The sequence below is a fragment of the Penicillium canariense genome, assembly GCF_028826845.1.
Source record: "Penicillium canariense strain IBT 26290 chromosome Unknown utg000003l_segment0_segment0, whole genome shotgun sequence".
Lineage (NCBI taxonomy): Eukaryota > Fungi > Ascomycota > Eurotiomycetes > Eurotiales > Aspergillaceae > Penicillium > Penicillium canariense.
Window position 1 is genome coordinate 681,737 of NW_026622730.1, and position 23,076 is coordinate 704,812.

Here is a 23,076-nt window from a genome sequence, read left to right on the forward strand (position 1 = left end):
CCGTTGTCTCCTGATTCGTCTTTCACGTGGATGCTCTCGTAGATGTCCAAGTATGCACCCCATTACAAGGCAAGTTAAAACAAGATTTCACCGGAGCTGCAGTCCATGCAAGGTCTTTGAAGCTCTCCGCGGCCCACCAACATTTATACAAGGCCAGCATTAATTTTTCTCAGGCTCTCCAGCCTGGTCAACCGACGTGTCGTCATCCAAGTCTTTGTCAAACTTCCGGATTGTGATCACAGTGGGAACGGCCACCAACAAACTACCGATACTGAGGCCCCAGTTCATTGCAAACTGCGTCATCGGATTGATCTTCTCCGCGTTGATTCTCCAAGCCATAGCCCCGCCCGCAGGCTTCAGAGCGGAGTATGCTCCAACCACAACTGCGTTGACCACCGGATCACGCGACCGGGCACCCATAATCCAGTAGCAGAACGCCTGCCAAAAGGAATCATAGGCTCCATAGAAGAAGTAGAGGAACATGGGACCCAGGAATATGCTGCCGTCTTTGTAGTCGATATCTTGTTTCAACCCCAGCGCTAGGCGTTTGTCGTCCCATACCTGGAACCGGTATCCACCGCCCCAGATCACCATTCCGGTCACAAAAAGGATGGCCCATCCAGTAATAGCGCGTGTCCGACGATTGAGATTAGGAAGGTCGAGTATAAGTCCCATCAGGAGCCCGCCCACCATTTGGGCAATCCAGTAGAGCGCGCCGTTGAGAGATCGCGTGCGGAGGTTAAATGTCAAGCCATTCACGTCATTCTGCTGGTAGGAATAGAAGACATTGGCGTTGTAAAACATCGGGTACAGGCAGAGGTTCCTCCAGTCAAAGATGATTCGAAGAACCTGGATCACTGTCGCTCTCAAGTTCGCAAAGTTGAACGATTTCGACCCCGGGGCAATGCGATGACCGTGATACTTCTCGGAGAGACCCTCCGTCGAGCAAACGAAGATGGACAATGACCAGCCGAAAAGCATGATAACCATATACGCAATATAGGTCGAATCGGTGACCGTTCCAGACGTAGAGTGGTAGTTAAGTCCAAAACTGGCGAGCGAGCCAATTGTCGCGCCCAAATTGAAAATCACCCAGAAGACGCCAATAGCCCGACCGCGCGTTTGATCATTGGTATAGGTCACCATAATCGTACCCTGAGCCACCCAGAAGAATGCCGCGCCCAGACCGAGCAGCGCTCCCGAGGCAATCACAAAGGGCCCACCGTCCTTCACTCGGATGGAGTTCAGCAAGGCTCCCGCGTACAACGCATAGGTCCAGCCACCAATGAGAAGCGACAAACGGGGCCCGAGGTATTTGTATAGAGTCCCGACTACGACAAGAGCCGCACCAGCTGTAGCGGCGTGCGTGGCCACATTGGCATTCGCAGAAACGGTGCTGTCGACTTGGCCTGAGCCGCCCATGCCCGTGAGGGCATTGTACATACCAGGATTACAGAAGGCAATGAAGGAAATCAAGACGATCTGGAACCATGGATCTCGATGGATCCTGGTGAAGACATTGCCCCGGTGGAGCGGGGGTGGAGCGACATCGGGGAGAGTATCGTCGACTCGGTCAGGAGAGGAGACATTCTCCTCGACGGACTTGAAGATAGCCATAGTAAGCTGAAGACAACAATGAGGCTATGACCGCAGACTTGGCATTGAGCAGCGCGGCGCCCGGTGGCTTAAATGGCTTAAATGTCACGACGTGTGTCTGTCGAAGTGCTCGCGTCGCACAAACGCGCAGTCTCTGCAGGACAACAAATCTCAGGGGCGGATCTCGCCTCCCCGACATCCGAGTCAAAAGCACGCCGAGATCCATCTTCAGCGTTCCGATCTATGAATATGTGCTTGGCGCGTCGATATCGTCAAAGAACCATATACTCTGTGAACCAGAAAATGCGTTCGTGACACGCCACGCTACGCGATTAGAATGAGAATGACACCATCGCCGGCCTCCGCCATCGACGCGTTGGGCGACCTTCAAACGGAGTCGCCAAATCTACTCGCACGCTCAATCGATACTCTGGATACGCTGGGGCTTTGCAAAGCTTTTAACCACGAAGAAGCACGAGTATGTCCAGCAATCGAGTGCTGCTTACCGTTCATTGCATCATTGATTGAGGACCTCGTTCCTCGATTGCAAACTGGGGGCAGACTCATTTACGTGGGAGCTGGGAATAGCGGCCGGGTCGGATTCATGGACTGCAGCGAACTACCGGTAACATTTTCTACCAAAGAGGACCAATTCCTTGCAATCGTTGCCGGAGGCAGCCAAGCAATCATCAGCGCACAAGAAGCCGCGGAGGATTCGGAGGAGGATGGATCTGCCCAGCTTCACAAATTACAAATCACCTGCGACGACACCGTCATTGGCATCTCAGCATCGGGACGAACCCCGTTTGTGATTGGGGCTCTCAAGGTCGCTATCAAACAAGGCGCATTGACTGCTGCTATCACGAACACAACGCCATCCACAATCGGAGGCCTCGCGGTTACGCACTCGATCGTTCCCATAGTCGGGCCGGAATACCTAGCGGGGAGCACCAGATTAAAAGCAGGAAGCGCGGCAAAGCAAATCCTCAACATGATCAGCACCTGTTCCATGATCAAAATGGGCAAGACTTATGGCGGCCTTATGATCGACGTGCGCGCCAAAAACTACAAGCTCCTAGCTCGTGGCCGCAGAATTATCCGTCAAGTTTACCGCATCCTCCAAGAGAACGGCCATCCCTTCGCCGACTTCGTCCGAGATCCCAACCAAATCGATGATCTGGGTTTGAACACATTAATTGAGACGTGTGGAGGAAAAGTGAAGCTGGCTTGTTCGGTGGTTGTATCTGGGCTTCCACACGATGTTGCCAGGCAGCGCCTCGATCTGGTGCACGGCAACTTTCATTCGTTTGTCGACTCCCTCAAGCCTCCTGTATATTATCAAGACACTGGCCTTTCTGGCCCTCCCGATGAGGAGTTCTTTTTAGCCATTGACGGTGGAGGAACGAAATGCGCGGTCACCATTGCCAGCCGCTCTGGAATAGTGGCTCAGGCGAAAGCTGGGGCTGGCAACTTCCATTGCGTGCCAATTGAAGTTCTTTTGGATCACATTAGATCTGCCGTGACGAAGGCCATTTCCCTCATACCTCAGGAATCCAGGCGGCTATTTTCGACAGATATGCCCAGGTTTGCTGCTGTATGGGCGGGTCTGGCCGGATTACAGCATGCAAAGCGCCGGGATACCTTGACCAAATCGTTGGAGAAAGTCTTCGGGGTTTCTGCCAAGAACGGTAGTCTCCGTCTATCAAGCGATAGTGAACTTCCAAGTGCTCGCATCGGCATCGAAAATCCTACCAGGCGTGGTATCTCTCTCATCGCGGGTACGGGATCAGTTGCGACCGCATTTAAACAGGATTCGAACGGGGACGTAATACCGATCGGAAGAGCCGGGGGCTGGGGCTCGCTAATTGGAGACCAAGGCAGCGCGTTCGATATCGGAAAACAAGCTGTGCAAGCACTATTGACCAGCGTGGAATTGAGTCAAGGGACCGAAACTGATTGCCTCACCGAGCTTGAACTCGCAGTCCTAGCAAGCCTGGGTCATTTCAAGGAGGGCCTACTTTCGCGCATTCTATTTTCCGGTACCGAGATGAAGAATAACATTGCCGACCTTGCAAGGGTTGTGACAGCGTTAGGTTTCAGGACAAACCCCGACCCTCAGGCCGTCGAGATTCTTACCTCTGCCGCCAGGTCTCTCGTTCGTCTCGTCAAGCCACTTGCTAAGAAGCAGATTTGCGATCCTGCCACCAGCTCTCTTGTGCTATCAGGAGCTTTGATGAAAATGCCTGATTTCCAGAGCTTATTCCTTCATGAATTGTCTCGGGAGGGGCTGCATGCCTTCAGAAATGTTGTTACTGTTGATGATCCGTCGGCCGTTGCCGCCTTGTTTCTTGCGAGCAAGCATCCAAGAACGACGTGAGCTAGATAGATTCAGCATTACCTCAACTTTACATAAATACATAGAATAATAGTGCATAAAGTATCATAAAGTTCCCCTTGCTCAAAGTTAAACCATATAAACGCCGGACCTTTAGGCTCTAAGATCATTAATTGACGAATGTTTGCGTACTAACCGGTCGATGCAACGTCCTGTACTTTTGGCCCCCATCGGCCTTTTAGCGTCGATAGCACCATCGTCCCTTCCTCACTACGAGCCTCCCCCCCCCTTTTTTTCCCCTTCTTGGTGCACAATAAACGGCTAGCCTCGCCACTTTTACCCACGTGAATTCTCATTCTTCATGAGCGAGATCCGGCTCTCGGCATCTCGCCCAACACCCAACACAGCCCACAGCTCCATGATATTATCTCCACATGTCTGTTCAGAGCCACACACCGGGCGCCGCCCAGGTGGAGCCAGTAAGCTGCCGTATCTGCCGCCACCGCAAGGTGAGTGCTTCAATCCCCCCGACCGATCAATATTTTCGTTTCGCCGACTAGGAACAAGGTAAAATGTGACCGCACCCCCGGAGGATGCCTGCGATGCCGACGGTATGGCGAAGAATGCGTGTATTCGTCCGGCACCGCCTACGACAGCCCTAGAGTGAGTGAAGAGAGGACTGAAGCTGGTCTCAAGCGGCGACGTGTACTCCGTTCATGCTTGAATTGCAGGAGATCCAAGACTAAGTGTGCTGGCGGAGCTCCCTGCGAGCAATGTGAGCGAAAGGGCCTCAGTTGCTCATACACGGAATCAAGCGTGCCTCCTCCTCTTCCTCCTCCACCCATCGAGCAGTCCGTTCGGAAAAAGGCATCGTCGGCCATCCCCCCATGGCTGACATCAAATCATTTACCGCCGATGGATCGGCTTCGGGACCTGATTGACCTGTACTTTCTCCGCGTTCATACCGTTCGTTGCTTCGGCTTTATACATATCCCAACCTTCATGCGGCGGTTGAAATCAGCTGAGAAGATTTCATCGGAGAAATCCGGGCTCGTTTATATCATGTGCGCGCTAGCTGCACCCTTTTACTACGCCGAGAAGCACTGCACGAGCAGAGATGGTCTTAAAAGCAATGTGCAGTACTTCGACGCAGGCCGAGGCTGGGCCGAGGCTGCGAGGCACTGTCTCTTTACACAGTTTGGAGACATGGGAATCGAGAGCATAATGACCGAGGTTCTGTTGCATGAATACTACCTTCGGGTAGGAGAGTATGCCAAGGGGTTCATGGTTTCAGGGCAAATTACTCGACATCTACAAGTTGTCCAGCTCAATATGGAGCGGGACTCGGATGTATTGTGTCAGAGAAACCCAGCTTCATGTCACGTCAAGGAGAGTAGAAGAAGGCTGGCGTGGGCCTGCTACCTGCTGGATTCATTGATTGAATGCGGAATCGATCAACTTCGACTCATCCCGTACGACGATATCCAGGTCCAGCTGCCTTGCACCGAAGAGCTCTTCATCACAAACACCCCATGCATTACGGAGATGTTACCTCCGGGCAAGCTTCTCCCTTCGGTCCACCCAGCACTTGGTATAGATTTTTCCGCTCACCTCGATCTAAGGGCTTACTACCTGCGAGCTACGAGTATTCGATCCAGGCTTTTGAAATATGTGAAACATCTGGAAGGCGAAGTACCGTGGGCGGAGGACAACACTTCACGATTTGCTCAGCTCAACAATGAGTTGCAAACACTCGAGGACTCTATCCCCGAGAATATGAGAATATCGGCCGAGAACATGTACCTATTCAAAGGCTCTGGACGGCTGAATCTGTACTTTGGCTTGCATATCTTGATTTCTCAAAATTTCCATGACCTATACCGAGTCGGCGTCTCCAATCTTGTCTTCCCCAACACCGCAACAGGCTGGATCCGCGAGAATGCCCCGGAAGACTTCATCAGGCGCTGCCATCAGGTATGCGCCACCAAATCCGCCTATATTGCCTCTCTCCTGGGCGATCTTTGGAATTGCCACAAGGCCAGCCTTGTCGATTGGCCCTACGCTATGCACACACAAGTCTGCAGCAGCGTCATCGTCACCACCATTATCTCGTGGGGTCGCCCGGAGCCTCTACTTCCTCAACTATCCCATCTCGACTACCAAGCGATGCTGCAGCGAAATGTAGTAATATTGCAGTATCTCCAGCGCTTTATGAAGGTCAGCATGTACTGCGAGTCAGCCGTCCAAGCCCTCAAACGATTCAACGCGCTATACGTTCCAGATTCCCCAGATTTCGCTAACTCGTCGACGAACGGACTCCTGTCTGCCAACCATGGCAACTCTTCCAATCCCTCCTCGCTGGAATATATTCTGAATCCTCTGGGTACATATCCAATGGCTCGGAAGCAGGCGCAGACGCAGGATTCATCTACGCCCGATGAAACAGAGGAGGGCACACCAGCACCGCAAGTACTGGCTTCGGTGGAGGAAACAAGGCTGGCCGCAGTGGAGCCAGGCGGTTGTCCAAGTCCGAGTGGCATTTTCTCAGGCCACTTCTTGGACTGGGAGGCAGACATGTCCATCTTCCCGGGGTTGGGATATCCCACCTTTCTTGACCAGTTTCCCATCGAGGTGCCGAAAGATCTGAACTTGCCTTGAAGGCAGTTGGACCTGGAGAAGGTGTGTTATTACTGGTGCATGAGAAGATATTTACATAATATTGATTATTGAAGTTAATCTACCTCTACCCTACAGCCGATCGTGGGGAGGGTACTTCACTGCATCGACTTGTCATCGATAGTAGTCATCCATCCCTCGCATCATCATTAATTGAATTCTGGGTATAGATATTTATGCTCTATATATTGTATCTTAGTGTACCTCAAAATGAATGGTCTGCTGGATCACATTTTGCTGATCTGCACCCGAGACCAGTCCCTCTGTACTTTCCCCATCGTCCTTAAGTGACTCCCGCCATCCGCTTGTCACCTGAACCGAAGTCCCAGGTTTTAATCCTTGGTCCACTGATTTGGCCATAGACGAGAATTTGTATCTGTCGCCCGGTGTGCGTGGATCCGTTATGTCGTCATTGATGGTGAATGCGTAGACGCTGGGTTGGAGCTCCATGACGAGGCGTCCGAGGGATGGGAGGGCGGTGGTGATGATACTAAGGTTCATCATGACTCTGTGGTGGCATATTATTAGTCTTTCAATTTTCAAGACTAGCATCTTCGTGGTGGGGTTGGTAATCTTCGGACAGGTACGTACTGGTCCCAAATGGTGGAATTAGTGTTCGCCCCTACAAAACATGTCAGTTAGCACGCTGCTTGTGGCTCAATGGGTAAAAGCAGAGAAGCAAAGTAAATAAAGGAAAAGGAATTCCTTACATGTAACATCAGGCGAATCCAACATTTTGACGGTATATTTAACCCCAAGGCCAGTCGCAATACAGACCCTAAGTAATGTTAGAACTGGTGAGCCAATCAAACTGGGAGAGGACCCCAACTCACAGCAATCTACTGGCCAGCAACGCCATAATTCTGAACCGTTTCCATCGAGACAACTGCACATTACGAATCAACGTGCACGGAAGTGCCACCAGTGCGATATCTGTGGCAATGTTTAACGCCCCAATGACTTGGAAAAGTACGGCCTGTGTGCGAGAAGATTAACCTTCCTGTTCGTATGAAAATCGTAACCACAAATCAGGGGCTTACCTGGTTGATACATTGGCCTGGCTGGTCCCATCTCCACGGGGTTGGCATGGAGCATCGGAACGCCAATGCCAGAATCGAAGCCAGGGCCCATGCAATAATCACCCCCATCAGCGCGTGGTTCGCAATGGACGAACGACGCGATGTCATCAAGGTTTTAAACAATAGGCCCAGCGAAAGCTTACTAAACGCAATTGTCGCAATGAGGAGAATTTGGGCGGCATATTCGTACTGCAGGGCAGTGATTAGTCTTGGACATCCGCTGGACTAGGCACGAATCGTGATCGGTCCGCTCTTGCTGGGTCAATTCTTTCCCACCTTCAGATACCGCACAAGCTGGTGGTCGCCTAGATTCAACACCCGCCGGCCAAGTCCATTGGATATTGCAAGCTGAGCTAGAATACTCTGTATGATTCCTAGTAACTATTTTGTCGGGATTTCGTCAGCGAGCGCACTGGATCTATCACGACAGGCAAAGCCCCACACATACCAAGGAAATAGCTAACAATATGTCGTCGGAATGGATGACACGGCCGATAAACCATCGAGTGGAAAGGCGGGTGGACACAATGACAATTGTCAATGCCAGCAAGGTATAGACTGCGACAGCACTGTATCCGCCATGGTCATCGCCCGAGATCTCAAATAGAGGAGGTAGAGTGCCGGCCATCGCGATGTGGGACGATCAGCCCTGCAATTGCGCGCGGGAGGGGTTCGGCAGGAGGGCAAGAAGACAGGAAGGAATCAACGGCAGATCACAGATCGTATATTGTACCGAGGGCAGATGTAATCTCGCCTGGTGGGTCTGCTCTGCCATGAGGCTGTTCGTTCTGTTCGTACCTGGCAGAGACCCGCCCTAAAGCTCCTACCACTTGCATACACGTTGGGCCGCATGGATGACAGGCAATCTATTATAGTTGGTTCCAATTGCCGACCAATGTTACATGGGCCGATGGTGCGACAGAACAATCAGAAGATTCTCAACTGCTATGACCAATCCCTGTTGCCTAAGGTCCCGGTCTGCCTCGGCGGAGGCCCGTCGGAGGGGCCCACACGGCGGGCCTGTGCTCCCTCTCGGCCCATGTTCCTCGCGTTCCTGGTCGGGGGGCGCTGCCCTAACCGGGGCATGGGCCCCGGCTTCTCGAGACTGCCCACACGATCTAGACGATCGAGAATGTCCTGCGGTGGTGATGATTGGGCGCACGTTGAATCTCATTCATCGGTTCCACTTCCATTCGCGGATGATGTCCGTCCCGTTGACCAACCACGGCGCCCCCCGCATCCATCGTGGATCCACGGAGTAGCAGGTCTCTGGTCTGGACGTGCTGATTGGAGCTCGAAGAGTGATTTCTCTACGGCGCAAATACCCAGTCGGCATAGCGAACAAGCCCGTCAGCAGCTTGCCACGGTCATCTTATTGACTTATCTCCCACTACCTGCCAATCCCCTGCAATTCCGCACGGAAGTCGGCATTGTGGCCGGTAGTCCCGAAACCTAAACCCAGCCCAGAAGGCTTATTCAATTTGCCCGGGTAACAACGGCTCTTTGGGCCAAATAGCGCGCAGGCGCTATCTGCGGCAGGTGCTTGTCGCTGCGACACGCCCATTGGAGCCGCCACTAAAATAGTTAGGAGCTCGTGCGCGGAACTTTGATATGACCATGGCGCACACCGAGGGCATGATACGCCCTGGCCTCTGGGTTCTAGGCGATCGGAGTTCTCTCGGCACTCACACGTCTCGTACTTCTTTTGAGTCGTGCGATCGAATTCACCGAAAATCTGTTCACAATTCAGTTTGACGCACTGTATGGACTGAAACGGGAGGCGAGCAAGAGCCTGCTCCTACAGACCAAAAGAGAGATTTGCCCACCTCGCGCCAACCTCCAGGCCTCGATCCGCTCGTGCTTGAATCCGCCGCTTCGTCATGTCGAACCAGGAGGGCGTGGAGTTGTCCCGCCTGGGCGTCAAATCGACCCAGTTCAGCGTCAGTGAGCGTCGCATGCACAGCCGTTCAGGCTCCGACGGAGGCTACAATGGCGGGGTGTCGACATCCATGTCCAGTGGGAAGCGATTGGATGTAAGTTTTTCCCCTTGCTGCTCTGCTCCAGAGGAAACTAACAATAGTCCGTGTTGAAAGAGAGGATTCGGGTCGCTTTCGATTCTTTGTCTATCCATTACATTGCTCTCCTCATGGGAGTCCGTTGCAATGTAAGCCATTGGCATTACTCCTCGACGTGCTAAATGCCGACGCTAATCAAGTATACAGTTCATTCGAAGCAGGCCTCGTTAACGGTGGGCCAGCCGGCCTGGTCTGGGGAATGGTGCTGTCGTTAATTGGTACATCGTTGATTATGCTCTCGTTGGCCGAGATGAGCTCCATGACGCCGTTGGCTGGCGCACAGTATCACTGGACGGCCGTGCTCGCACCGCCGCGAATCCAAGCATTCAGCACCTGGATGCAGGGATGGATCACCGTCTTCGGATGGCAGGCAACGACCACGAGTATTTGCTACCTAGTAGCAGCCCAGATCCAGAGCATGGTTCTCTTGAACAATCCAAGCTATGTTCCGAGACAGTGGCACGGCACGCTGATCATGTGGGCGATCATTGGGCTGTCGGCCCTCGTCAATATCTACGGCATCAAGATCATGCCGGCTCTGCAAATGCTAGGTGGGATCATGCACATCACCTTTTTCATTGTTCTGGTTATCCCGATCATTCTCCTCGCTCGGCGCAGCACCCCGCAGTTTGTGTTTACGGAGCTGCTTACAGCAGAGGAGGGCTGGCAGTCCCATGGCATTGCCTGGTGTCTGGGCATGCTGACGGTCACCTATGCCTTTCTGGGATTCGACGGCGCCATTCATATGAGTGAGGAAGTGCGGAATCCAGCTGTTGTCATTCCGCGAGTCCTGGTGCAAACTCTCGCGATCAATGGCCTGCTGGCGTTTGTTTTTCTCCTCGTCATCCTCTTCTGCATTGGCAGCGTGGATGAGGCCTTGAACCCGTTGTATATGTTCCCCATCATTGGTATCTTCAAAGAGGCTACTCAATCGGCTGGCGCAGCTACGGCCATGCAGGCGACCATCACGATGATTGGCATAGTCTCCAATGTCGGTGTGGTGGCATCCGTCTCGCGACTCACCTGGGCTTTTGCTCGTGATGGCGGCCTCCCATTCTCCGCATATTTTTCTCATGTTGGTCATTCCCCGTCTCAACCACTGTCTACTCCAAGCCCTCTCTTTCTAACACCGAACCAGGTCGATCGCCAGCATCGCGTCCCCAAACGGGCCATCATGCTTGTTTGTGCAGCTGTTGTCGTTCTCTCAGTAATCAATGTCGCCTCAGTCACAGCCCTCAGCGCCATTCTCGCTCTTTCAACCAGCAGTCTTTACGTCTCCTATTTAATCCCGATCGTCATGATGATCATACGCCGCTTCGATTCCAGTCGGGGGTCAATCCCATTTGGGCCCTGGACGCTCGGTCGCTACGGCATGGCTATCAACACTATTTCGCTCATTTTCGGCATATTCGTTTGTATTTTCGTGCCATTCCCGACGCAGATTCCCGTCACAGCTGCAAATATGAACTGGTCGGGACCCGTCTTTCTTGGGCTTTGTCTACTGCTCGTTATAGATTGGACTTTCCGGGCCAGAAAGAAGTATATTGGGCCGTCGAAGGATCTCTTGCAGTCCAAGTACAAGGCTCCGCTTGATTAGATAGATCATTGCTATGCCAGATACTGGACACGCCAATCAAGAACTGTACTTTAGCTTCATTTATTTAACGCAAACTTCGGGTAATCAATTTCCAATATGAATAGATCACTATATCCTTCACGAACTTCAACCCCAAAGCCTACCAACTCGAATCAATCCAATCCTTATAATCACTCCCCAACACCGTCGTCTTCGTCACACCCGCCGAAATAGAAGTCTCATACTCCCGTTCCGCGGTATCCGACCCATCCCCCGAATTGTTATATTCATAATACAACGGCGTGGCCCCGTCCGCCATCGTCGTCCACCCCTTCGCATTAATAAGGCTCCCCAGCTCCGAGTTCTGGTAGATCACCCGTGCAAGTACGCGCCAGGGCCGACCAAGATACACCTCGCTATCCAGGTCCATGCCGGATGCGGGTTTGATGTTGCAGTTGTCGATAGCGTACCAGCTTGTGTCTGAGGATTCCTCACGCGAGTTGGCGGTTATTGCGCCCCCACCATTGGACACAATGTCGCATTCGCCAAACCAAGCAGAGGCGTCGCCAAAGATGTAGTCCACAGCCCCTGCGGTGGAATTTTGGAATTAGAACGGACGATAAGATGTTAATTGGCGGATGAGAGAGGTAGCAGTACCTTCGATCATGCAGTTAGAGTAGTACTGGGTTCCTGACTTGGCGTACAGAGTATCTTGGTACCCAGTGAATTGACAACCGTAGAAACCGAGCCGGTCGGCGTTTCCAACAAGTCTATGACAAGATCGTTAGGTACAGTGCTCCCCAATCCGCAATCTTGATTGTCGGGTGACTTACGCAACAGCCTGCGCGCCCTGTCCATATCCATTCGCGACATTGATGTTGTACATGGTGAACCCGTCAGAGACCACGTTGACAGTAGCGCTCTTATCCAGACTGCCCGCGTCTGCCGACGAAATTGTGTGCGTGATAGTCACCGTGTTATCCTTATACGTTCCCGTATCCGCGGTCTGTCCATACAGGGTCAAAGCACCGGCATAGTTGATCGTGAGCTGCTCTGTGTACGTGCCGCTGGCAACATAGATGCATGCCGATGAAGTAGATGAGCCCAATGCGTCAAGTGCATCCCCAATGGTCGAATATGTCCCGCCGGAGCCAACAGTGAGACAGCCCGATGGTGCGCTGGTCCTGCTTGTGCGACGAGTCAGCTCGGCTGGTGCACTAATCACACCAGCGGCGAACACAGGTGCTGAGAGGAGGAAGGTTGTTGGCAGCATTTTGGCCGAATAATGTGCTAAGGGTAAAGTACGCGATCATCAGATAAGGGAGTGGCTAGAATGAAGCTTGCCGCGAAGAGTTATTGAATATATGATGCTGGCCCATACACATACTCAGCAGGACTAAACTCAATCGCGACTGTGTATGGCCGGCACATCTTGTTTCAAGGGGCCGCACTCGCATTTCCCGCATCACTCAGAACCATCCCACTATGCTGCGAGGTTGAAGCGACGTCGCACATTTTCCGCCCCAGGAACCAATTTCCATGAATAGTAGGCTGCTCTGAAACAAGATCCCTGAGAATCCATCAATCCCACGGGTCATTTCGGCTATTACCCCATTTAACACAAAGTAGCCTGTATTTAGCACGCATAGGACGAAACGAAAGCCACGCCAAACGTCCGTCCGACCCCCTGTTAGCGCCCCCTGCAGCTTATTCTTCACCCGCGTCCGGGGTAGTATGCGCCATTCACCGCAGAAACGGCACACGTGAAGAATAGCCGGGACAAAAGCCATTGGTTCCATTGGTTTTGGTAAGCGGGGTGCTGCAGAGGTAGGTGTAGGTAGGGGTGGAGAAATATGATCGGCGCGAAGCAAGAAATTCCGCGAATGGCGGGACTGGAGCAGTATATGTTTCAGCTTGGACGACGGCGACTTCTCCGTGGAAATGCACGGGGAGGCTCAATTCCATTCACTCACACCTCCGCTGGGTCAGATTCGAAACGACAGAGAAGTGTTATCTATAAAGCGCATTCCAATGGGGATCACGGGGTACAGAAGATGGTGTTCGAGGCAACCAACTACGCTCTCACTACCATCATGTCCACCATAGCCAAAACGCTCACAGTCCTTGCGGCGCTTCCTTTCGCACTGGCCCTACCAGATGCATCTCGCACCCTCGATATCCGCGCTTCAAGCTGCACTCCGGCCGCAGGAGGCTCGTCCTCGACAGACGACGTCCCTGCGATTACATCCGCTATCGCGGCCTGTAGCAGTGGTACAATTGTGATCCCGTCAGGGACCACATACTACCTAAACAGCGTGCTCGATTTTGCTGGGTGCAGTGGCTGTGATTTCCAGATCGAGGGCCTGTTGAAGTTTAGTTCCTCTACCAGTTACTGGGAAGGACGCACGGCGATGATCAATGTCAAGGACATTGACGGTCTGAAGATCCGCTCGCTGACGGGTAATGGCGTGATTGATGGGAATGGGCAGGATGCGTATGCTACACAGACCCCTTGAACTGCCGAATATAACGAACTAACCAGCGTTCTCGATAGATGGGATCTCTTCGCCTCGGACAGCAGCTATGCGCGCCCAACCCTCCTCTACGTACGTAGCTGCCATCTCCATCTCCATCACCATCTCTCCTCTGATCTCGTACATGGCAGTGTTGATGTTGCCGAATGTCTGACTCGCCTGGATATATCCCCTAACTATTCTCAACTCTCTAGATAACCGGCGGCTCCGACATCACAATCTCCAATTTCCGGCAAAAGAACCCACCGAACGTCTTCAACTCCGTCAAAGGCGGAACCACGAACATCGTCTTCGCAGACCTAAGCATGGACGCTACATCCAAAAGCACCAATGCGCCCAAAAACACAGACGGCTTTGACATCGGCGAAAGCACAAACGTCGTCATCACCCGCGTGGGAGTCAGCAACGACGACGACTGCGTCGCCTTCAAACCCGGCGCGGATGGCGTCACCGTGACTGACATTACCTGCACCGGCAGCCACGGGCTGTCAGTCGGCTCGCTGGGCAAGGGATCCGATGACACGGTAAAGAACGTGTACATGTCCGGCGCGACGATGATCAATTGCACCAAGGCGGCGGGCATCAAGACGTACCCGTCTGGCGGGAGCCATGGACAGTCGACCGTGACAAATGTGACGTGGACGGGGGTTGTGGTGGATGAGTGCGACTATGCTATCCAGATACAGAGCTGCTATGGGGAGGACGAGGCTTATTGTGAGGAGTATCCTGGGGATGCGGATTTGACGGGTATTGTGTTTGATCATTTCAGTGGGACGACGAGCGGAGAGTATGATGCTGTGACGGGCAATCTGGACTGCGGCGCTGATGGGACTTGTGGTGTGAAGGTGAGTTCTTATACGGTGACAGCCCCGGCTGGGGATAGCGACGTGCTATGTGCGAATACGCCGTCGGATCTGGGGGTGACTTGTACCTCCGGGGCAGCGGGATAGGCGCTCATATAGGGAGACAGACATAGGAGACAGACAGAATGGATACTACGTGCGGCTCTATTTTTGCCTTGGTGCATGAATCAGTGAAAAACCGTAAGTCTATACAGCAATTTTGTGATTAAGTCCAAATATGTTCATCATACACCGTAGGGATCCGATCCTGGCAGCAGCCTGAAGCCAGGTCACACGAAGCCAATTTCTTCCCTCCAGTCGTTTATGCCGCGGCAACCATCTTGTCCTTGACATAGAGGTCGACGTACTGGTCGACATCGTAGTTCTCCAGCTGCTGGCGGTCCCAGCCCACCTTCAGCAGCTCGTCAATACGAGCCTGGTCGAAGTGCGCTTGGAGGTGGCGCTTATACTTGGCCAGGATCTCGGGCTTTGCCTCCTCACGGCGCAGGCGATGGCCCAGAGGAGCCTCGACGACGACCTCCTCGAGAACAGTGCCATCATGGAGAGTGACGGTCAGGGCGTTGGGGATGGTACGCTTGGACGGGTCGTGGTAGTCCGCGGTAAACTGCTCGTCCTCGACGCAGCGGATGCGCTTGCGGAGGTCCTCGACCAGAGGAGAGGTGGCGGCCTCAGAGCCGTCGGCGTAGTCGTTGGCGGTCAGGCGGTTGAAGGCGAGCATGGTGGCAACCATGTACTGTTTAGAGGATGTTAAGTCGGACACATCATCCCGTTCATTCGGAATCAGTTAGCTTACCTGGACACAGTGGTCACGGTCAGCGAAGTTATCCATCTCCTTGAACTGCTTGTCAATGATACGGATGCAGGCCTCGTGGGTGCGGTTGGTGATCTCCTTGATGTCCTTGGCGCTCTTGCCCATGGCAGCGAGCTTCTTGTTGACGATCTCAGCGGCCTCAATGGCGGTCTGAGAGTGGAACTCGGCTAGTTCGACAGAGAGTTAGTCGCCTAGTCCATGTGACTCGTTCAGGAATTAAGAGAATACAAGTACTGACCAGGATAGGAGACCTTGAAGAGAACATTCTCCATCACGTAGCTGCCGTAGGGGCGCTGGAACTGGAATTTCTTGCCCTTGAACATGGTATCGTAGAATCCCCAGACGGGAGCGGAGAGCACGGTGTGCAGACCACCCTCACCCTTCTGGACCTTCAGGACCAGGTTGACCGCACGCTGGCAGGCATCACCGGCAGCCCACGACTTGCGGGACATGGTGTTGGGCGAGTGGCGGTACGTACGAAGAGACGAGCCATCCACCCAAGCCTGGGTGATAGCATCGGCCGTCTGCTTCTCGGTAAGACCCATCATCTTAGAGACAACGGCGGTGGTCGCGACCTTGACCAAAACGACGTGGTCCAAGCCGACCTTATTGAAAGAGTTCTCCAGAGCCAGGACACCCTGGATCTCGTGGGCCTGGATCATCGCCTCAAGCACATCACGGATCTTGAGGATCTTACCGTTGCCCAAGTTGCCCCCCGCGCGGTTGGTGCGGGAGATCCAATCGGCGACCGCGAGGATACCACCCAGGTTGTCGGAGGGATGGCCCCACTCGGCGGCGAGCCAGCAGTCGTTGTAGTCGAGCCAGCGGATCATGGTGCCGATGTTGAAGGCACCATTGATGGGGTCTAGCTGATACGGTGTGCCAGGCACACGGGGGCCGTTCGGCACCACGGTGCCCTCGACCACCGGGCCGAGTAGCTTCGCGCATTCCTTGAACTTCAGGGCCTCCAGACCGCAGCCCAGCGTGTCCAGGAAGACCAGGCGAGCGGTGTCAAACTAGATTGGCCAAGACAATCGCAAATTAGCACCATTGGGGGGGAAATGCAATGATCACCGAGCTGGACACCTCGAAAACTCACCGCTAGGTCGGAATCCACCTTATACTGATGGATATAGCTGGCCATGTCCTGAATCTCAGGATCGTAGGGCTTGTCGGCCGACGAAGCCGGGGGAGCGGCAGATTGACGGGCAGCCATGGTGGAAAAGCGAGGAGCACGGGTAACACGAGAGGCAGCAGTGATGGCGGAGATGGGAGAAGAAGAAGCGAAAGCGGGCGGGAATCTGGAGATGGGGATGCGGGCCCAAGTGCGGGGAGACGTGTGGGTCAACCGTCTCACGGCGGGAAGGGACATGGTTGACAGCGCAATGGCAGTGAGAAAGGGCAATAGAGGAGGGAGGAGAGAGGAGGGAGGATCGAAGAAAATGATCCCAGAGGGAGATTCAATGGGGTAAATCAAGGACGATGGTCCGCAAGGGAGGGAGGGCTGGAATGAGGAGTGGTTGGGGCAGGCCGAGGGGGATGAGTTCAAGCTGACTTCATGCCGAGGCGAGTCGGTTAGTGTCGGCTACCCGGCCAGCCGCACCGTTCCCAACACTCTATTCGACCCAAACCTCAGTCGGTCGGCCTTGTGAGGGGGTATAGCTTGCTGCATGATGCCCATTGGCTATTCTATATGGTTTTCTACCGGGTCGATCGAGCTCGGCCGTGGAAAAGACCCCCGAGAATCGGAGGTATAGCATGTCCGGGGGATGTCGCGAACACTATGCATACGAGAGTTTTACCAGCGACTATCGGACGCTCATTAACATGAGATGCAGGCCTCGTGGATACTATTCAGAAGGCAAAATCACCGGGTCTACGGAGGAACGCCATCGCAGACTGCCGCTCGTCCTCGGGCCAGCAGCGCAGCTCCTTCCCCGGCCCGTTTCACATGCCCCGTGGATCTGATAACCGCCTCCGCCTCCGCCTCCGCCATTCCCCGCCCACTTCACCCGCGGTCATTTCATAGGTCAACGAATATCATTGCGCACTCGAATCGTCACTTCACGCGGCTCGTTCCCGCTCCGCCCTCTCGTTCAGCTCCCGTGCATCGGTTGCCTTCAGAGATTCAACGATGGCGACGTACAAAGCTTTGGCCAAAATCGGCGGCACCGCATTACCAATCTGCTTACGGACACCAGATGTCGAGAACATAAAGTCCATCGGGAATGTTTGCAAACAGGCCACCTCACGGCATGAAAAGGCGCGCTTGCCTGAGGGGTGGTAGTTGGCTTCGCCACCACTGCAGGTCAATGTCTTAGCCGGCATGCGACCATCGTACTCGGCCTTGTGCCCATTGCGCTGCCATCGATCAAGCAGCTCCTGAATTTCCTCCTCTTCATGATTAGGCGCTCCGAGAGGAATGTCTTTGATGACATCTTCAATCGTTTGAACGGGCAAGCAGCCACTGCCAGGGAGGTCATGTGTGGGCTCGGGGAACTTTGGCAGAGTCTCCCCTGGGCTAGGAACACATATCCAGTTAGTGAACGGCGTGTTGGCTTAATTGGGCCAAGTCCGGTGCAAAGAAAAAGGGATTCGCTGAGATGCTTACCCTGCTGCGAAGATGATTAATCTCTTCCGTGTTTGTGGTACGCCATATTGGAGGACATCCAGCACCGCCCAGCGAACCGAGTACCCGGCCTCAATCAAATCCATGATGACGCGGTAGAAAACCTCCTTATAACGTTCCGCCAACCCTGCTGTCTCTTCCATCGTGAGAATCCGCGGACGAGCATGATCTAGCAAATTGCCAGCGCTGAAAACGCACGCAGAGTTGTCATCGTCTTGCTTGGAGGTCATCGTATGGGCAGGCGACCATGTCTGGCACGGTGGGGAGCAGTGGGCGATGTCCACTTGAGAATATTGCCGGCTATTGGTCAAAAAATCATGAAACTGGCATCTCCAAATGTCCACGTCCGTAAAATTCAGCGCATATGTTTCAGTCGCCTGCTTGTCCAAATCGCAGGCCCATAGTACCCGCAGGCCTGCCTGCTGTGCTCCGCAGGACGTTCCACCAGCACCGCAGTAAGCATCACCGAAGGTGTAGGCACGTCCCTCGGTCGTGAAATCCACCACTGGCGGAGAACCGTCATGGTCGAGTGTGGGCAGCTCCCTGTAAGGCACCTTGCCTGCTCCGAACGGGACCGTAGCTAGTCCGCGGGACATATCACGCAGCTCATTTGATGTGAATCCGAGTTCTCCATCACATTCATCACTAGTCAGATATTCCACAATAGTCTCAAGGGTGGTGTTCGGACACAGGCCAGTACGACGATGGTTTGAGATCGTGCTTCGCTTCCTGGTGGTTACCTTCAGGCGACAAACCAAGCCCGATCCAGGTGCATTCTGCTCATTCTTGCCCCGGCGCAAGTTGATGAACACCACTTTGCAGAGGCCATCCACCTCATCTAGAGAGATAGCATCCTGGATCTCTTGGCTAGGTCCATTGTCGTGATCCATACGGGGCATCCAGATAAGCTCTTTTTCGTCTCTCGGGATGTACGGGGGACACCGGTTGTCATTCGTACGCAGGAGTCTTCGGCCATAGAAAAAGAATACTCCACCTCGCCGATTAATACGCTCAATTCGCAGATACGTATTATCAAGAAGTCTTACAGTGTCTGATAGGTGGACAGTAACACCTTCATACACTGCTTTGTCGACAATCGACTGCGGGCTCGCTTTCCGTCGGACTGTACTGGTTTCGCTGGACACACAGGCCTGGCGCAGCTGAGTGTCAGTATCTGACATGTCGATCGGGTTCTCTGGTGAGCTCCCGGGCACCTTGGTTTCGGTACCATCACTTTGAGCTAGTGAGGATGGAATCTGAGAAGCTGCAGATCTCGAATATAATATGTCACGGCCAATCGCAAGGTCGAAAGCGTGACGAGAGGGTGTCAGACTAGGATGTTCAAGCGAGGAAATCACTCCAGGTGCTGGCTCGTCCGCGTCTACCGGCCAATCGCTGTTGATCAGGAGACAATCGTCGTCGCTCTCGCAGTTTGCGAAGTCTGGCCTCGATTGAGTCGAATCTGAGGTTAAATTTGCCCGTCGGGGGATCAGGTCCGAAGCGATTCCTGGATATCCTTCAGCGGGACTTGATGAGCGCCGGGCGATCTTGGACCCTCCGTCTGGCCAGTTACCCATGTCAGTGGACACAGAAGAAAAGGTATCGGAGTGATGGAAGATTAGAATTGAAGTTAGTCGTGGAAGGCTTACCTGACTCGGAGCCGAGAGTGACATCAGTGATTTCGAGTTTCATTGCAAAAATATGAGTTAAAAACAAGAGTCTTAGTAGCTTGATCTGGGTTGAGAGACCCCAAAGTCGACGCAGGTGCGGATGTGGGAAGTTGGTAAGTGATGAGAAGGGAGAAGAGGAAAAGGGAAGCGAAGCAAGTTGAAAGCGTTCAGAGAGGCGCGATATGAAGAGGGGTGTGGACTAAGGCATTTAGTATCCTGCAAAATGAAAGGCCGTACAAATCGGTCTATCCCGACAGAATTTGTCTTGCACTAAGATGAGAGAGGAGAGACGAGATGTGAAGTAATTAAGGGTATCTGTCTATGCTATTGACAAAGCAAGAAGATCAAACGCACCAACGCACAACTAGCTCATATAAGACGACAAATTGTTCAAACATGCACCCCATGTAGAAAAGGACCTGATTGATCATGGTGGTAGACAACGAAGTCAGTCAAACGCCTGCTGAGATGTATAGTTCTGATTTCCTAATGCAGATGCATGGGTCTGGTTCACGTGGAAAGAAGGTGCCATAAGTCTCAGGTGTCCAGATACCCTCCCAGAGCCACAGCCCACTTTTAATTGCCCACGAACAAAATTTCCATAGAATTTCGGGATTTTGTCGTTGCACCGAAACTTCTGAGGCCAGCATTACTGGTAGACAATACGTCATTCCTGTATTTATACAATTAAATGTGTTAATTAACTTCTGCGTGCATACCCTACACACCACATTGCCTTGCTAGCTGCTACCCGTCTAAAACTCTCCCAAAGGGGGAGAGATTGTGACTCAGCAATCTTTGTCAGCCCGGAGTCGGCGCGAAAAAAATCTCAGTGGGGAAGAACCGCGGCGGAAGGAAATGCCACCATGGAGATTTTCTTCCCTTTCCCCTCCGTGTTCCTCGGGGTCCTGATGAGCATTGCTCCCCGTTAACTCCATTGCGTCCTGGTTTCGGTGAGTTATTGCGTGCACTATTGCCCCTGCCCGTGTCTCTCTATGATGAACTTTGGAATTTTTTATAGATGTTAGACTTCCTAGCTACTGTTGCGGAGAACATCCATTTCTGATTTGAGACACTCACCCCGCCATGCATCGTGCCTCTTCTGCTTGCTTGTGACTCTGTTCCTTGTGCTGACCAGGCTGTCTTGCCACTGTGCTTAGGAACCTAACCTCGCGTCAAGATGTGTGGTATCATCGCTCTGATCCTGGCCAACCCTTCCGGCGCCGCCGCGGTCGACCTCCATGAGGCCCTGTACCTGCTTCAACGTGAGTGGCGAACCCAGATGTCATAAAGACATGGGAGGAAGAAACCCACGCTAAGACATGCTGTGTGACAACAGATCGTGGTCAGGATGCTGCCGGTATTGCGACCTGTGCGTCCGGGGGTCGAATCTACCAGCTAAAGGCCAACGGTATGGCCGCCAAGGTCTTCCAGGACGGTGCAAAGGTGGCCAACCTGCCAGGCTCCATGGGTATCGGGCACTTGCGGTACCCGACTGCCGGTAGCAGCGCCAATGCGGAAGCGCAGCCGTTTTACGTGAACAGCCCGTACGGCATCTGCTTGGCGCACAATGGCAACCTTATCAATGCTCCGGAATTAAAGAGGCACCTGGACCTGGAGGCGCACCGCCATATCAACACCGATAGTGACAGCGAGCTTATGCTGAACATCTTTGCTGATGAGCTGAGCGAGACAAAGAAGGCCCGTGTGAACCAAGAGGATCTTTTTGCCTCTTTGAGCCGTATGTATGGGCGCTGTGAAGGTGGATGGGCATGCACTGCAATGCTTGCTGGTAAGTTGCTTGGAGAAACACTCGGGTTTATCCGGCATTGTCAACCCACTAACATCTCCTTTCAGGCTTTGGCATCCTGGGTTTCCGGGACACCTACGGCATCCGCCCCTTGGTTTTGGGCTCCCGCCCTTCGCTGGATGGCAATGGCACCGATTATATGATGGCTTCTGAGTCTGTTGCGCTGGATCAGCTCGGTTTCTCGAACCATCGTGATATCCAGCCCGGTGAGGCCGTCATTATCGAGAAGGGGGCGAGCCCGTCTTCCGCCAAGTCGCACCCAAGAGGGATTACGCGCCCGATATCTTTGAATATGTCTACTTTGCCCGTCCGGATTCCGTCATGGATGGTATTAGTGTGTACCGCAGTCGCCAGCGGATGGGTGACAAGCTCGGCGCTCGCATCCTCGAAGTGCTAGGCCCCGAGGTTGTGAAGGACATTGACGTGGTCATTCCCATTCCGGAGACCGCGACTACGTCCGCCACCCACGTCGCTCAGTACCTGGACAAGCCGTACTGCCACGGCTTCGTGAAAAACCGCTATGTCTTCCGCACCTTCATCATGCCGGAGCAGAAAACCCGGCAAAAGGGCGTGCGTCGCAAGCTGAATGCCATGAAGCAGGAATTCAAAGACCGCAACGTGCTGCTCGTGGATGACAGCATCGTGCGCGGTACCACGAGTCGTGAGATTGTTAGCATGGCTCGCGAGGCCGGCGCGAAGAAGGTCTACCTAGCCAGCTGCGCTCCTGAGATCACACACGCGCACATTTATGGTATCGATCTTGCCTCCCCTCAAGAGCTGGTCGCCCACAACCGTGACACTGAGAGCATTGCGCGCCACATTGGTGCCGAGAGTGTCATCTTCCAGACCCTGGAGGACCTAAAGGAATCTTGTGCCGAGATCGCTCGCGAGAACGGCCAGTCCGAGCCGACGAACTTCGAGGTCGGTGTTTTCTGCGGTAGCTACGTAACCCCGGTCCGACAAGGCTACTTCGACCACCTGGAGCAAGTCCGCGGCGAAGGCCGCAAAGTTAAGGCTGTGGATAAGGCCAAGGAGGCTGTCGCCCATGGCGTCGCCAGCATGACCGACTTCCAGATCGCGGCTAACGGGGTCACCATGGACACCAACGGCAAGATCGTTCCCGCAGACAGATCCTCCACTGAACCTCTTTCGAAGTCCGAGAACGAATCTCACCCCAAGGTCGATGATCGCATGGACATCAGCATTCACAACCTTGCCGATCATCATGATAATTAGCTATGTCTCTTTCTTCTTTTTCTTTTTTTCTAGAGCCACCCATTTGGTTTGATTTGATTTGCATCCGGAGTCTGGGAGTTTGTTCATGATGGCATACTATTAGACGGGATGGATGGACAGTATTTTCTTATGCGATATAAGAAGTGATGTGAAAACGCAATTTAGGCCGGATAGAGATAGATACCA

At 53.4% G+C, this 23,076-nt stretch overlaps 11 protein-coding genes across 11 annotated transcripts; 6 read left to right on the forward strand and 5 right to left on the reverse strand.

The window, feature by feature from the left end:
• Window positions 1-159: 159 nt before the first annotated feature.
• Window positions 160-1,617, reverse strand: N7482_005091 (uncharacterized protein; the record flags this gene model as incomplete). Its single annotated transcript, XM_056687216.1, has 1 exon — window positions 160-1,617. The coding sequence occupies one exon, from the start codon at window positions 1,615-1,617 to the stop codon at window positions 160-162; it is 1,458 nt and encodes a 485-aa protein (XP_056542771.1).
• A 316-nt stretch (window positions 1,618-1,933) lies between these two features.
• Window positions 1,934-3,973, forward strand: N7482_005092 (glucokinase regulator family protein; the record flags this gene model as incomplete). The annotated part of the gene is made up of 1 exon (XM_056687217.1): window positions 1,934-3,973. The coding sequence occupies one exon, from the start codon at window positions 1,934-1,936 to the stop codon at window positions 3,971-3,973; it is 2,040 nt and encodes a 679-aa protein (XP_056542772.1).
• An 873-nt stretch (window positions 3,974-4,846) lies between these two features.
• On the forward strand, window positions 4,847-6,589 carry N7482_005093 (fungal specific transcription factor domain-containing protein; the record flags this gene model as incomplete). Its single annotated transcript, XM_056687218.1, has 1 exon — window positions 4,847-6,589. One exon carries the CDS (start codon window positions 4,847-4,849, stop codon window positions 6,587-6,589), a length of 1,743 nt encoding a protein of 580 aa, XP_056542773.1.
• Window positions 6,590-6,802: 213 nt separating this feature from the next.
• Window positions 6,803-8,314, reverse strand: N7482_005094 (uncharacterized protein; the record flags this gene model as incomplete). The annotated part of the gene is made up of 7 exons (XM_056687219.1): window positions 6,803-7,115; window positions 7,199-7,229; window positions 7,318-7,385; window positions 7,441-7,583; window positions 7,648-7,875; window positions 7,963-8,067; window positions 8,135-8,314. The coding sequence occupies 7 exons, from the start codon at window positions 8,312-8,314 to the stop codon at window positions 6,803-6,805; spliced, it is 1,068 nt and encodes a 355-aa protein (XP_056542774.1).
• A 267-nt stretch (window positions 8,315-8,581) lies between these two features.
• On the forward strand, window positions 8,582-9,142 carry N7482_005095 (uncharacterized protein; the record flags this gene model as incomplete). The annotated part of the gene is made up of 1 exon (XM_056687220.1): window positions 8,582-9,142. The coding sequence occupies one exon, from the start codon at window positions 8,582-8,584 to the stop codon at window positions 9,140-9,142; it is 561 nt and encodes a 186-aa protein (XP_056542775.1).
• A 424-nt stretch (window positions 9,143-9,566) lies between these two features.
• N7482_005096 (putative amino acid permease) lies at window positions 9,567-11,358 on the forward strand (the record flags this gene model as incomplete). Its single annotated transcript, XM_056687221.1, has 3 exons — window positions 9,567-9,719; window positions 9,780-9,850; window positions 9,909-11,358. The coding sequence occupies 3 exons, from the start codon at window positions 9,567-9,569 to the stop codon at window positions 11,356-11,358; spliced, it is 1,674 nt and encodes a 557-aa protein (XP_056542776.1).
• Window positions 11,359-11,497: 139 nt separating this feature from the next.
• Window positions 11,498-12,610, reverse strand: pmeA (putative pectin methylesterase; the record flags this gene model as incomplete). The annotated part of the gene is made up of 3 exons (XM_056687222.1): window positions 11,498-11,925; window positions 11,995-12,107; window positions 12,171-12,610. The coding sequence occupies 3 exons, from the start codon at window positions 12,608-12,610 to the stop codon at window positions 11,498-11,500; spliced, it is 981 nt and encodes a 326-aa protein (XP_056542777.1).
• Window positions 12,611-13,430: 820 nt separating this feature from the next.
• Window positions 13,431-14,821, forward strand: N7482_005098 (putative extracellular exo-polygalacturonase; the record flags this gene model as incomplete). Its single annotated transcript, XM_056687223.1, has 3 exons — window positions 13,431-13,831; window positions 13,892-13,943; window positions 14,066-14,821. The coding sequence occupies 3 exons, from the start codon at window positions 13,431-13,433 to the stop codon at window positions 14,819-14,821; spliced, it is 1,209 nt and encodes a 402-aa protein (XP_056542778.1).
• A 214-nt stretch (window positions 14,822-15,035) lies between these two features.
• N7482_005099 (putative 2-methylcitrate dehydratase) lies at window positions 15,036-16,917 on the reverse strand (the record flags this gene model as incomplete). The annotated part of the gene is made up of 4 exons (XM_056687224.1): window positions 15,036-15,467; window positions 15,528-15,712; window positions 15,784-16,561; window positions 16,645-16,917. The coding sequence occupies 4 exons, from the start codon at window positions 16,915-16,917 to the stop codon at window positions 15,036-15,038; spliced, it is 1,668 nt and encodes a 555-aa protein (XP_056542779.1).
• A 692-nt stretch (window positions 16,918-17,609) lies between these two features.
• Window positions 17,610-19,751, reverse strand: N7482_005100 (DNA cytosine methyltransferase; the record flags this gene model as incomplete). Its single annotated transcript, XM_056687225.1, has 2 exons — window positions 17,610-18,066; window positions 18,157-19,751. 2 exons carry the CDS (start codon window positions 19,749-19,751, stop codon window positions 17,610-17,612), a joined length of 2,052 nt encoding a protein of 683 aa, XP_056542780.1.
• Window positions 19,752-21,024: 1,273 nt separating this feature from the next.
• N7482_005101 (amidophosphoribosyltransferase) lies at window positions 21,025-22,890 on the forward strand (the record flags this gene model as incomplete). The annotated part of the gene is made up of 4 exons (XM_056687226.1): window positions 21,025-21,109; window positions 21,184-21,636; window positions 21,702-21,860; window positions 21,908-22,890. The coding sequence occupies 4 exons, from the start codon at window positions 21,025-21,027 to the stop codon at window positions 22,888-22,890; spliced, it is 1,680 nt and encodes a 559-aa protein (XP_056542781.1).
• Window positions 22,891-23,076: the final 186 nt, after the last annotated feature.